Source organism: Hypanus sabinus, chromosome 18, assembly GCF_030144855.1.
Source record: "Hypanus sabinus isolate sHypSab1 chromosome 18, sHypSab1.hap1, whole genome shotgun sequence".
Lineage (NCBI taxonomy): Eukaryota > Metazoa > Chordata > Chondrichthyes > Myliobatiformes > Dasyatidae > Hypanus > Hypanus sabinus.
Window position 1 is genome coordinate 52,706,437 of NC_082723.1, and position 12,548 is coordinate 52,718,984.

The 12,548-nt window shown below is 42.0% G+C and overlaps 1 protein-coding gene across 2 annotated transcripts in view; it reads right to left on the minus strand.

The window, feature by feature from the left end:
- pnpla7b (patatin-like phospholipase domain containing 7b) overlaps nt 1–12,548 on the minus strand; it is a 329,041-nt gene that overhangs the window by 29,728 nt on the left and 286,765 nt on the right. For both annotated transcript variants that reach the window (XM_059994311.1, XM_059994312.1), the window contains exons 32-33: nt 10,932–11,084; nt 7,420–7,536 (exon numbers count right to left, since the gene is read on the minus strand). In XM_059994311.1, the coding sequence (XP_059850294.1) occupies nt 7,420–7,536; nt 10,932–11,084 (270 nt within the window). The remainder of the gene's footprint in view (nt 1–7,419; nt 7,537–10,931; nt 11,085–12,548) is intronic.

The window sequence follows — 12,548 nt, forward strand, 5'->3', positions numbered from 1 at the left end:
ACAACTGAAACTGCCTTCACTGATAGTGCATTTCAGATTAATTTTTTTTCTTTAAGTTACTTTCGGTTCATAGAACATACAGTACAGATGCTTCAACCCATGATATTGTGCCAACCTTTTAACCAAGTCTAACATTAATCTAACCCTTCCCTCCTACATAGCCCTCTATTTTTCTTTCATCCATGTGCCGATCTAAGTCTCTTAAATGTTATGAATGTAAATGCCACCCATGGTAGAACACTCCATACACTTACCACTCTCTCTGTAAAAAAAACCTTTCTTTGACATCCCCCAATACTTTTCTCCAATCATCTTTAAATTATGTCTGCTCAAATTAGTCATTTCAGCCCTTGCCAAAAGTCTCCGACTGTCCACTCTATCTATCACAATTATCATCTTATATACCTCTATCAAGTCACCTCTCATCCTTCATCACTCAAAAAGGAGGAGCCCTAGCTCGTTTAATTGATTGTAATTAGACATGCACTCTAATCCAGGCATTTTTCTGGTAAATCACCTCCACAGCTTCTCTAAACTGAGATGACTAGAACTGAACACAATACCCCCAAGTGTGGTCCAACCATTTCTACAGAGCTACAACATTACCTCACAGCTCTTGAACTCAATCCCTCTATTAATGAAAGACAACACACCGTACTACTTCTTAACCACACTGTCATTTCACATGGCAATTTGGAGGGATTTATGGACCTGGATCCCAAGTTCCCTGTTTCACCACACTGCCAAGAATCCTGTCATTAACCTTGTACTCTGCCTTCAAATTCAACCTTCCAAAATGTATCACTTCTCACTTCTCCAACTGAACTTCATCTGACACTTCTCAGCCCAACTCTGCATCTTATCAATGTCCCTCTGTAACCTACAATAACCATCTACACTAACCACAACACAACGAACCTTTCAGCCATCTGCAAGCTCACCCACCCTTCCACTTACTCATTCAAGTCACTTATAAAATTCGCAGATCCCTGCAAAACACCACCAGTCACTGACCTTTAAGCAAAATACACTATATCTACTATCACTCTGCCTTCTGTGGGCAAGCAAATTCTAAATCCACTCAGCGAAGTTTCCCCCTGCCTTCTGAATCAACCAACTGTGGGGAAACGTGTCAAACCCCTTGCTAAAATCCATAAGTACCACATCCACTGCTCTAACTTCATCTCAAAGAATTCAGTCAGGATGAGTTGTACCTCACTAAGCCACAGTGACTGTCCCTAATCAGATTGTGCTTCTCCAAATGCTCGTAAATTCTGTCTCTAGTAATTTGCCCACCATGGATGCAAGATTTACTGGTGGATAATTCCCAGGGAGAGCCTTATTTTCTTTCTTTAATACAGGAATAACATTTGTCATCCTCCAAATCTTCTGGTACTACTCCTGTGGCCAGTGAGGATGCAAAGATCATCACCAAAGATGCAGTAACCTCTTTCCAGGGGTAAATCTCATCCAGCCCAAAGGACTTAACTATTCTAATATTTTTCAAATATTCCAGCACATCTCTTTCTCAACATCAACATGTTCCAGCACATCAACCTGTTTTACACTGTCCTCACACTTGTGAAGGTCTATCTCTCTCGTGAATACTTTAGCAAAACATTCATCAAGGGCCTTCCCTACCTCCTCTGACTCCAGGCATTGTTTCTCTTTTATCCCTGATTGATCCTCCTGTTCTTCTTATGTGTCGAATGACTTGGGGTTTCTCTTAATCTTATTTGCCAAGCCCTTCCCATGTCCCCTTCTAGCTCTCCTGTCGATTCTTAAGCTCCTTCTGGGCTACCTTGTAACTCCCTAGTGCACTGTTTGATCATTGCTTTCTAAATCTTAAGTATGCTTTTTTTGTCCTCTTGACTAGATATCCTGCATCTCATTTCAACCACGGTTCCTTCACCCCCACCAATCTTTCTGTGCCTCAATGGGACAAACCTATGCAGAACTCCATGCAAGTGCTCTCTAAACAACCACCACATTTCCATTGTTAATTTCCCTGAGTACATCTGTCCCAATTTACACTCCCCAGTTTCTGCTTAATAGCGTCATTATTCTCCCTCCCCCGGTATTTTTCCATACTTTGTGCTGCTATCCCAGTCCAAAGGCTATAGTAAAAGTTCAAGGAGCTATGGTCACTGTCTCCAAACTACTGTCCCACTGAGAGGCCCATCACCGGACCAGGTTCATTGCCAGTATCAAATCCAGTATGACTTCTCCTCTAGTCAGCTGGTCTACATACTGTGTCATGAATCCTTACTGGAACCACCTAACAAATTCCAGCCCATCTAAACCTTTTGCACAAAGGAGGTGCCAATCAACATTAGGGAAGTTGAAATCAGTCATGACTACAATCCAATTGCTTTTGCACCTTATCCAAAATCTGTCTCCTGATCTATTCCTCAACACCTCCGTTGCTACTGGGGGTGTATAAAATGCTCCCGACGGAGTGATTGCTCCCTTCCTGTTTCTGTTTTCACTAGACGATCCCTTTCAACACTTTCCCTTTCTGCACCTGTGATACTATTAGCAATGTCACTCCTCCATCTCTTTTGAAACATCTAAACCCCAGAACATCCAGCAGCCATGCCTGCCATTGTGACAGTCAAGTCTCTGTAACAGACACAAAATCAAAGTTCCATGTACCTTTCCATGCTCTGAGTTCATCACCCTTATTCCCCATTCCTACAATTATGCCCTATCCATTGCAGGTGTAGCAATCAGAGTGGATTTCTCTCAGATCTCCACATCTTGTCTGGTTCTTTTCATGCCCCCTGGTTTCTGAGCTCTCTGCCTTATTTGCTCACGCAGGATGACAGCATCTTTACATTCTCCAGATTACTGAGATTCGACTTGTCACTAAACCCTCTAACAAACTTCTACAGGTGTACAGTTGAAAGTATCCTGACTGGTTCCATTGTGGGTTGGTACAGCAGTTTGAATGTACAGGAACATTAAGAGGCTACAGAGAGTAGTGAACTTGGCCCAGTGGATCACAGACACATCCTTTTCCTCCATCAGTAATGTCTACAGAGGCACAACCTTAACATTCATCAAAGATTCTCATCTTCTGGGCCATGACATGTTCTCACAGCTACCATCAGGTAGGAGGTACAGAATCCTTATGTCGCATCCCACCAGGTTCAAGAACAACTACTTCCCTTCAAACAATTTGATTCCTGAACGAACTGGCACAACCCTAAACACTACAGCTTAGAAATAATATGACCACTTTGATCACTTTGCACTAAAATTAGTTTCTTTTTGTTCCAGTTGTATTCTTGCATAAGTTGTGTATAATTCATGCTACCTAGTGAATACTGTTCATATAATGCCATATGCCTATGACACAGCTCAAAATGAGCTTTACATTGCACCAGTTCATATAAGTATTTCTGCATATGATAGTAAACTTGATTTTGCCAAGCTTTACCAATGGAACAATTTTACTTTATCCAATCTATCTACATCATATTTTTAATGTGATCCAAAAAGAATCTGAACTTCTCCCATCCATAAGCATAGCTAAAGTCCTTCAGCCCTGGAGTCCTTTTGATAATCTCTGAATCCAAAGCCTTCATATTTTTCCTAGAGTATGGCACTGAGAATCTGCCAGAATTCTTCAATTGTGTTTATGAAGCTTCACCAAGATTTTGCTTTTGTGTGTCTCTTTCTAAAAAGCTCAAGGACCTGTAAGCTTTTTAATCATTTTCCTAACCTGCCCTGGTTTTTCCAGTGAACAATGGACAGATACTTGTCATCTATCTGTTTTTCTAATGCTTTTAATTATTGTTTTAGCCACAGATTAAGAAGAGTTCCACCAAACACTGCATATACACAGGGTGGAGTGTGTTACACTCTCAAGCCTTAATGGACACAGGGAGCTCTAGTGTGTTTCAGAGGCATGACACAAGAATAGACAGAATGGAATACAGACCATAATATAAAGATCAGAGAAGATTATTTCACAACTATCACATTGTTCTTAGAATGTCATTCAGGTTCTGGTGTGACATGCTTCCACTCCAGTTTCGTGGACTCTGAGGTGACTGATGAAGCCAATGAGAGATCCATGGACTCCACTACAAGTGAGGCAGGTGTGCTCAGTGGAGCTGGTTGATGGCTTGGGAGAGTGTGCTTTCTCTACTCTTTAAGAGCATAAAACATAGGAACAGAATTAGGCCATTCAGCCCATCGAGTCTCCTCCACCATTACATCATGGCTGATCCCAGATCCCACTCAACCCCATACACCTGCCTTTTCGCCATATCCTTTAATACCCTGACCAATCAGGAAACTATCAACTTCCGCTTTAAATATACCCATGGACTTGGCCTCCACCGCGTTCTGTGGCAGACTCCCATCACAGGAAACATCCTCTTCACATCCACCTTATCTAGATATTTCAACATTCAGTAGGTTTAAATGAGATCCCCACACATTCTTCTAAATTCCAGTGAGTACAGGCCCAAAGCTGCCAAATGCTCCTCATATGTTAACCCCTTCATTCCTGGAATCAGCCTCGTGAACCTCCTCTGGATTCTCTCCAAGGACAATATATCCTTTCTGAGATATAGGGCCCAAAACTGTTGACAGTACTCCAAGTGCAGCTTGACTAGTGTCTATAAGACGTTATAGCATTATCTCCTTGCTTTTATATTCTATTCCTCTTGAAATAAATGCCAACATTGCACTTGCCTTCTTTACCATGAACTCAACCTGCAAATTAACCTTCTGGAAGTATTGCATGAGGACTCCCAAGCTCTTTTGCACCTCTGATGTTTAAATTATAGATAATAGTCTGCACTATTGTTCCTTTTACCAAAATGCATATTACATACATTTCCCTACATTTGTTCCCTCTGCCACTTTTTTGCCATTCTTCCAATTAGTCTAAGTCCTGCTGCAATTGCATTGCTTCCTCAGCACTACTTACCACTCCACCTATCTTCATATCATTTTGCCACGTAGCATTGTGATCCATTATCCAAATCACTGACAAACAATGTGAAAAGTAGTGGTCCCAATACTGACTCCTGAGGAGTCCACTAGTCACTGGCAGCCAGCCTGAAAAGGCTCCCCTTTATTCCCACTGGCTGCCTCCTGCCTGTCAGCCATTCCTCTATCCATGCCGGTACCTTTCCTCCAATGCCACAGGATTTTATTGTTACGCAGCCTCATGTGTAACATCTCATCAAATGCCTTCTGAAAATCCAAGTAAACGACACCCACTGCCTCTTCTTTGTGCACCCTGCTTGTTACTTTCTTGAAGGATTCTAACAGATTTGCCAGGTAAGATTTGCTTTTACAGAAATTATGCTGTCTTTGACTTATTTTATCATTAGTCTCCAAGTACCCCAAAACCTCATTCTTAGTAACAGTCTCCAACACTTTCCCAACCACTGATGTTAGGCTAATTGGACTATAATTCCTTTCTTTTGTCTTCCTCCCTTCTTAAAGAGTGGAGTGACATTTGCAATCTTCCAGTCCCCCAGAACCTTGCCAGAATCAAGTGATTCTTGAAAGATCAAGACCAATGCATCCGTTATCTCTTCAGCAACCTCACTCAGGACTCTGGGATGTAGTCCATCTGGCTCAGGTGACTTATCCACCTTAAGACCTTTGAGCTTGCCCAGCACTTTTTCCTTTGTAATAGCAACGGCACTCACTCCTGCTCCCTCACACTGATGGATTTCTGGCACTCTGCTACAGTGAAGACAGATGCAAAGTACTCATTAAATTCATCTGCCATTTCTTTATCCCCTATTACTATCTCGCCAGCCTTAAGACAGTCTTCTGTGTGCACCCGAGTAATGGCTCTCAGTGACACCCCGAACTACATTGACAACAAGAGTTGCTGGGGATATTATTCTTTTCCCAACAAGGCTTTGAAAAATATATCATTGTATGCATACACATGCAACAGGAGTGCCACAGGGGGTTGTGAGGGAAGAAGTGATGTCTGAACAAAGTTAATCATATCGCAAATCTAAGGAATCACTGATTGTTCACTAATAAATAGAATGGATCAGATTACCCTGTATTTGGGGAGATGCAGGAGCTGTGTTTAGATGTAAGAGAGCAGTGAGCCAGGCAACTATAGCTCAGCTAATACCACAACAGTAGTAAGCTGAAGATAAGTGTTATTAACATTAATAATGAATGAGAAAGATAATTTGAGTTCATCTACTTAGTCCATCAACAAAGATTCCTTTTTTTTAGTTCAATTTATCCACATCATCTCTCTCCAACAAGCGAGTCTCACCTTCCTGTCATGGAATTTCAGTTTCATTTGGTAATGAATAAATTTAGTTTACCTACTCTTTGTAATTACTGGATCCACATTCCACTTAAATGTTATACACTGAGTTTTCAAGTGTGACAAAGTCTTCCAAACTGTCTGACTTTTATATTTGACAACCAACTTATTTACAAAAAAAAAATACACACTTAATCTTTCCAACTATTTTATCAAGGAGACAAAGTAAGAAGAGAAAATTACAATTTTAAACTAATCCTTTCATCTCATACAAACTCACTCTAAGGATTAGTGAAATTTGTGATCTCTAAGCGACCCAGACCCTTGAGAAAGTTTTGGAAATGCCAATAAGTACATGATTTTTTGCAAGTTGAGAAATTTCTGGTTTTAATATCTCCCAAATTCAAATTCAAATTAAGAGCTATCAAAAGAGCAAATACAAATGGAACCAACTGCTCAGTGTAGTTCATGTTTCAACAGTCACCCTCCCAAAGCCTGCAAGCAACAATAGCCGCAATCAATATTTGTGGAATTTCTTGAACATATTGAAAAAAACAATCTGAAAAATAACAAATCTTTGTATCAAACGGCAGCAAGGCCTTCCAGTGCATAATACCACAAACACGCTTGGTCTGAGTTTTCTTTTAGTTGTAGATCTGAACTGATGAGGCACGAGATGAGGTCCAACAAAATGTCAAACTTTAAAGAAGCAGAAGGGACAAGCAGATAGAACAAGTAGAGATGGTTGAGTGAAATTGAGCTTGAATTGTGAGCATTGCATTTGCTGAATAATAAGGTTGACCAAAAAGCAATATTTAAAATAGTACAAAGCAAATGAGAAACGGCCCAAAGAAGATTTACAGGTTTTACCTATTCCCTTGTTAAGGGGTAAGAACAGAATCCTGGAAAAAGTTGGTGGAGGGACTAGTATACATCTTGCTTTAGTAATAAAAATGGGCTGTATTGCAGGAGCACAGCCTTCCCAGATTCTGGAAGTGTGCACTGTGTTCTAATTACATGGCAAGAATCATCTCTCCAAAATGGTTATGAAAGGGCAAGTGAAAATTCTAAATGTATAACGTGATTTTGTGACATCAGCTTCTTATTCCATTTGTAAGAGGTTAGGTATTGAAATTTAAAGTCAAACTTACATCAGAGGATCGTGTCTTGGCAACATTGTCGATTGGGCGGTCTTTCAGGATATTGTCGATGACTCCATTTCTGTTCCACAACTCAAACAGTGTCTTCCCATGCTGGTACCCCACTTCCTGTATGGAAAGAATGGATAAAAGAATCAGCAAGGCAAAATTAGCAAACCTTTTCCTTCAATGGCAGACAATGTACATGTGAGCAGCAATGTTAGAATGATCATATCATCCATACAGTAATGATGCTAAACTGTAATTAATGGTTAGGACAAACAAGAGAAACCTGCTCTTCTTCAAAACAGTTAATATGATGTTTTTACATATGCCTGTCTTCATGGCTCGGGCAGAGAAAGGCTCCTCCAACAGTACTTTCTTAGTGGACACTCAGCTTACTGATCTACGTTTCTTTAAAGTTTCCAGAGGGGACGAGAAACTAAACTTCTCTTCCAGTAAGATGGCTGCGCATTCCGTCACAGTGGCTTCTACAGGGTCAACAAAAGGTGCTACCGTCGTACTTAAGTGTATTTTTAATTACTGAAAGATCCAGATGAAGGTTACTGCAGATCTAGCCCAGCAGCGAGTTACTCGCTGGCGGAGAAAATGAAGGAGCTGCGCAATGTGCTGCTGCCTGAGTCGAAGGAGGCTTTGAGACAAACGGCAAGTGACCACCTTACGTCATTTTTCCTGTGATCACAAGACCCTTTTAGGACATTGTCAACATGGAATGCCACCAGTTCAATTTGCTGATTTATTGGTGGAGAGCAGGGGCATTGTGTGGTCTCGCCACAGTGCCAACTGTCCTCAACCACCAGGAGAAAGGCACCCAGGCCAGGTCGGTGCTGTCCCATCCCCCAGCGTTCACGCGGCAGAAGACAAGCTGCATTGTGGCTGACCGCACACTTCAGCAGCCTTCATTTGGACTCAGTGCCTCAAGCAATGGTGAAGCCTGTTTATAGCCGCCGGGAGAGAGGCTTCGGGCCAGTGCGCTCCACCAGGGGCGATAAGACTGGGGTTGGTTCTGCCCCCACCCCGTTCGGTCAGCAGAAGAATGGATTCAGGGTCTGCACTATAAGCATATATATTTTGCGTGTTTCTATTTTACTAATGTCCTACACGCCTTGCTATCCTGCATGTTCAAGGACTTGTCCTCAACCCATGGTGCTGCCTGTTCACAGCTGCCAGGGAGAGGTGTCAGTCTGTGCACTTCAGCAGGGGTTGCGTGTCCAGGCTGGACCCCAGCACCCGCCCCCAGTGGGGTTTGTTCAGCAGCAGACAAGCTCTGTTGTGGTCACCTGCAGATTTCAGTGGCGTTGTATGGCTTGAAATTAGTCTCATTTACTGAGCGGTTGTATCCTTCTATCTCATACATGCTATGTGCGCTTTGCACTGTGTGTGACTGTTGGTACTGCGTTTTGCACCTTGGCCCTGGAGTAACACTGTCTTGTTCAGCTGTATTTATGAGTATTCTTGAATTGAATTTAATTTCTCTCTCACAGCATTCTAGCTGACTCGGGGAGTGACACAAGAGATCTTCCAAATCGTGAACTGATTTCACTAAGTAGATGTTTGTGCAAAGGGGAAAAAACAAAATTATGGGCTTTAAATACAAGGTCACCATCAAACTCAAGAGGAAATTTGTGAGAAACCTATTAACAGCAATCAGTCAGAATGTGAAATTCACTACTACAGAGAGCATTTGGGGCGGATGGCATATATGCAATCAGACACTGAATAACCACGAGGCTAAGAAAGGATTAGAAAGAAGGTTTAATGGAATTAGATGTCGGTGACTCGGAGAAAGTTCATCTGGGTGTCCTGTTTCACAGATGTATGAACTAACTTTACAAATTAAATCAGAATTCAAAAAGGTAACATATTTTAACTGTCATTTTATAGCTCGGACACCATTAACTATACTTTCTATTCATGTGTGGGATGCAAGCATTGCAAACAAAGCTGGTTTTATTGTCTTTTTCTAATTGCACTTCATAGGGTAGTGATAGGCGACCTTCTTTAACAACTACTGCAGGTACTATTGGGCAGGGAGCTCTGGGAATTTGATGACAAAGATCTCTATTGCAAGAAACACTGAGGGAGCAAAAGGCAGGGAAGGCTGCTTACAAAGCACAGGTTTACTGCACCATGGAGTGGTGCCGACATTGAAGCATCTGCCAGGTCTCTGGCCCCCAGGGTCGATGGCAAGTTGATGGCTGGACTCGCACTGCAAGTGCTCCATCCTAAGTGTTCAATTGAAGGCAGATGGTGCTGGGACAGAAAACAAAACTTTTGATCTTTCCACATCACAGTACTAAATGGATATTTACTTCCAGATTCACTGGTATTTCACATTTCCAGCATATACAGTCTTTGGTACCTCACAGATTTAATGATTTTTCCATTCGCTTCTCCTGTTTAAGATCAGTTGCAATTAGCAGACTTGTCCTACCCTCTCTCAGTCAGCAACACCTCTAATTCTGTCCTTCAGACTCCTCATCGCAGCCTTTCTAATGACCCCCATCACCCTTACCGCAATTTAAAGCATGGTGGATTTCAGCTTCTCTGCTGCTGTGAAGAAAGGTCATCAATCTGAAACATTGATAATTACTCTCTCTGTAGAAGCTGCAAGATCTGCTCAGTAGGTCCAGCATTCAATTTTTATTTCAGATTTCCAGCATCTGTAATGCAGAATACTTCAATTCTGGTTCCCCTGTTCATTGGCGAGACCAAATGTGGGGGGGAGGGGGGGGGGCTGCATTGCTTTGGTGGTTGTGAGGCACCTGTCACAGCCGCACATGAGTACAGACACCAAGGGGGTGTGGGAGAGCCTCTGTGGGGTGTGCATTAATCCCCACTGGCCTCTTCCATCATCTCTGCCCTCTGGTATTTGCTTGGTGCTGCTCTCTGGTGTTCACTCAGTGGAAGAGCAAGCTGGACCAGGACAACATCCCGTAGATCTACAGTCAGGCCACTCAGGGACTAGGGCTATTTTGTCTCTTTGTGATTGTATATTTTTCTGAAATATATGTGGTGTTTGTGCTATGTACTGTTGGCAATGTGTTTTGCACTGTGGCCCAGAGAAACACTGTTTCATTTGGCTATATTTCTGTATGGTTGAAATGTTGTTTCATTTGGCTATATTTCTGTATGGTTGAAATGCTGTTTCATTTGGCTATATTCATGTATGGTTGAAATGCTGCTTCATTTGGCTATATTCACATATGGTTGAAATGCTGCTTCATTTGGCTATATTCACGTATGGTTGAAATGCTGCTTCATTTGGCTATATTCACGTATGGTTGAAATGCTGCTTCATTTGGCTATATTTATGTATGGTCAAAATGCTGTTTCATTTGGCTATATTCACGTATGGTTGAATGAGAACTAAACTGGAACTTGAACTTGATTTTGCTTTTCTTTCTTGTCAGTTCCAAATACAAAGTGTGATGTGCTAGCTGGCTCTCTCATCTCTTAGTCAAAGACAGACAAAATCCAGGCTGCAAAGTCAATCTACTTACTGCAATTTCATTGAACTTCCCAAACTCCAGTGTTCCGTAGCGATCGATAGGGGGCCGAATATACTCGCAGTAGTCGCTGTTCTTCACTACCTCCAACTGCCGCACACAGCAAACGTAAGCCAGGCGAGTCTGGATCTCCGCCATTCCCAAAACCTGCAATTACAATCACATAGATGAAAAAAAGGTGGCCCAGAGCCGATTCCATTAACTTAAGTGATTGGGAATCTCACAACTTCACACTGCAACTCTAAACTCCATTAAGAGTCCATCAGTGGCTCTCAGCCCAGGTGCCAGTAAAAATCTGTCTGCAAGACGGAGCATACACAGTCATGCAGAAACTCTTCATGTGCTGACACGCAAGAGGAAATGCAGTTACAACTCAAAATGTTCCCTGAGAAATTCAACCCACCTAAATCACTGAAAAGATTCAACTGAGCAGTCTCTCTCTCCCATGGTGATGACAGCTTCCAAGATTTTCTGTTATTTCAGACTGCCTGCACCATTTTGTCTGCTTTTCAGTAGTTAGTGCAAGAATTAAGTAACAATAAATACAGTACACAATTAAATGTAGTATATTTAAGACAGATAGGCAGCGTCTACTACCCCACCCCCCCACTACTCCACCTGCTTGACATCGAGTAACCCAATGTGCAGAAATTTATTTCAAATAAATCCTGGAGGACCAAACCTTGCTTCTCATCACAAATGCCATTCACCTTCCTCAAGCTGAACTGAGCTATTGGCATACTCAAGAACTTATTGACCCACAATTTGCTTTAGACCACAAACCGTGTCACTCTGCCTATTTCCACCAGCATAATACCTTCTATCTCAAGTCAAGTCACTTTTATTGTCGTTTCGACTATAACTTCTGGAACAGTGCATAGTAAAAACGAGACAACATTTTTTCAGGACCATGGTGTTACATGACACAGTACAAAAACTAGACTGAACTACGTAAAAAAACAATACAGAAAAAAAACTGCACTAGACTACACACCTACCCAGGACTGCATAAGGTGCACAAAACAGTGCAGGCATTACAATAAATAATAAACAGGACAATAGGGCAGTAAGGTGTCAGTCCAGGCTCTGGGTATTGAGGAGTCTGATAGCTTGGGGGAAGGAACTGTTAGATAGTCTGGTCATGACAGCCCGAATGCTTCAGTGCCTTTTCCCAGACAGCAGGAGGGAGAAGAGTTAAATCCTCAGTTATACCATTGCTACCTTTGGATAGTACTCAACTAGCAACCTCCTGGCCAATATCCAACCTTTCTGCTACAGGAAACCAAGATAGACCAGCCATAATTATACTGAAAAGTGCAGCAGGCTTGAGGGGCCAAGTGGCCTATTCCTGCTCTAATGTTCGTGTTCTTGCAGTCTAAACCCTGCTACCATTATTATAGCTAAAATGTAGTCCATATCATTTAACAAGCCAGTGCTAGTATAAGTACATTGGATGCTGGCTGAATTACAACTCAATTGTGAAGTCCTGTCATTCTGCTCAGATCCTCTCCATGGCTTAGACAGCTCTTAACTCTGAAACTTCTTCCAACCCTCAGAAGTCTCTATAATTTTCCGAATCTTGGACATCCTGATCTCCTTTACCAGTACATT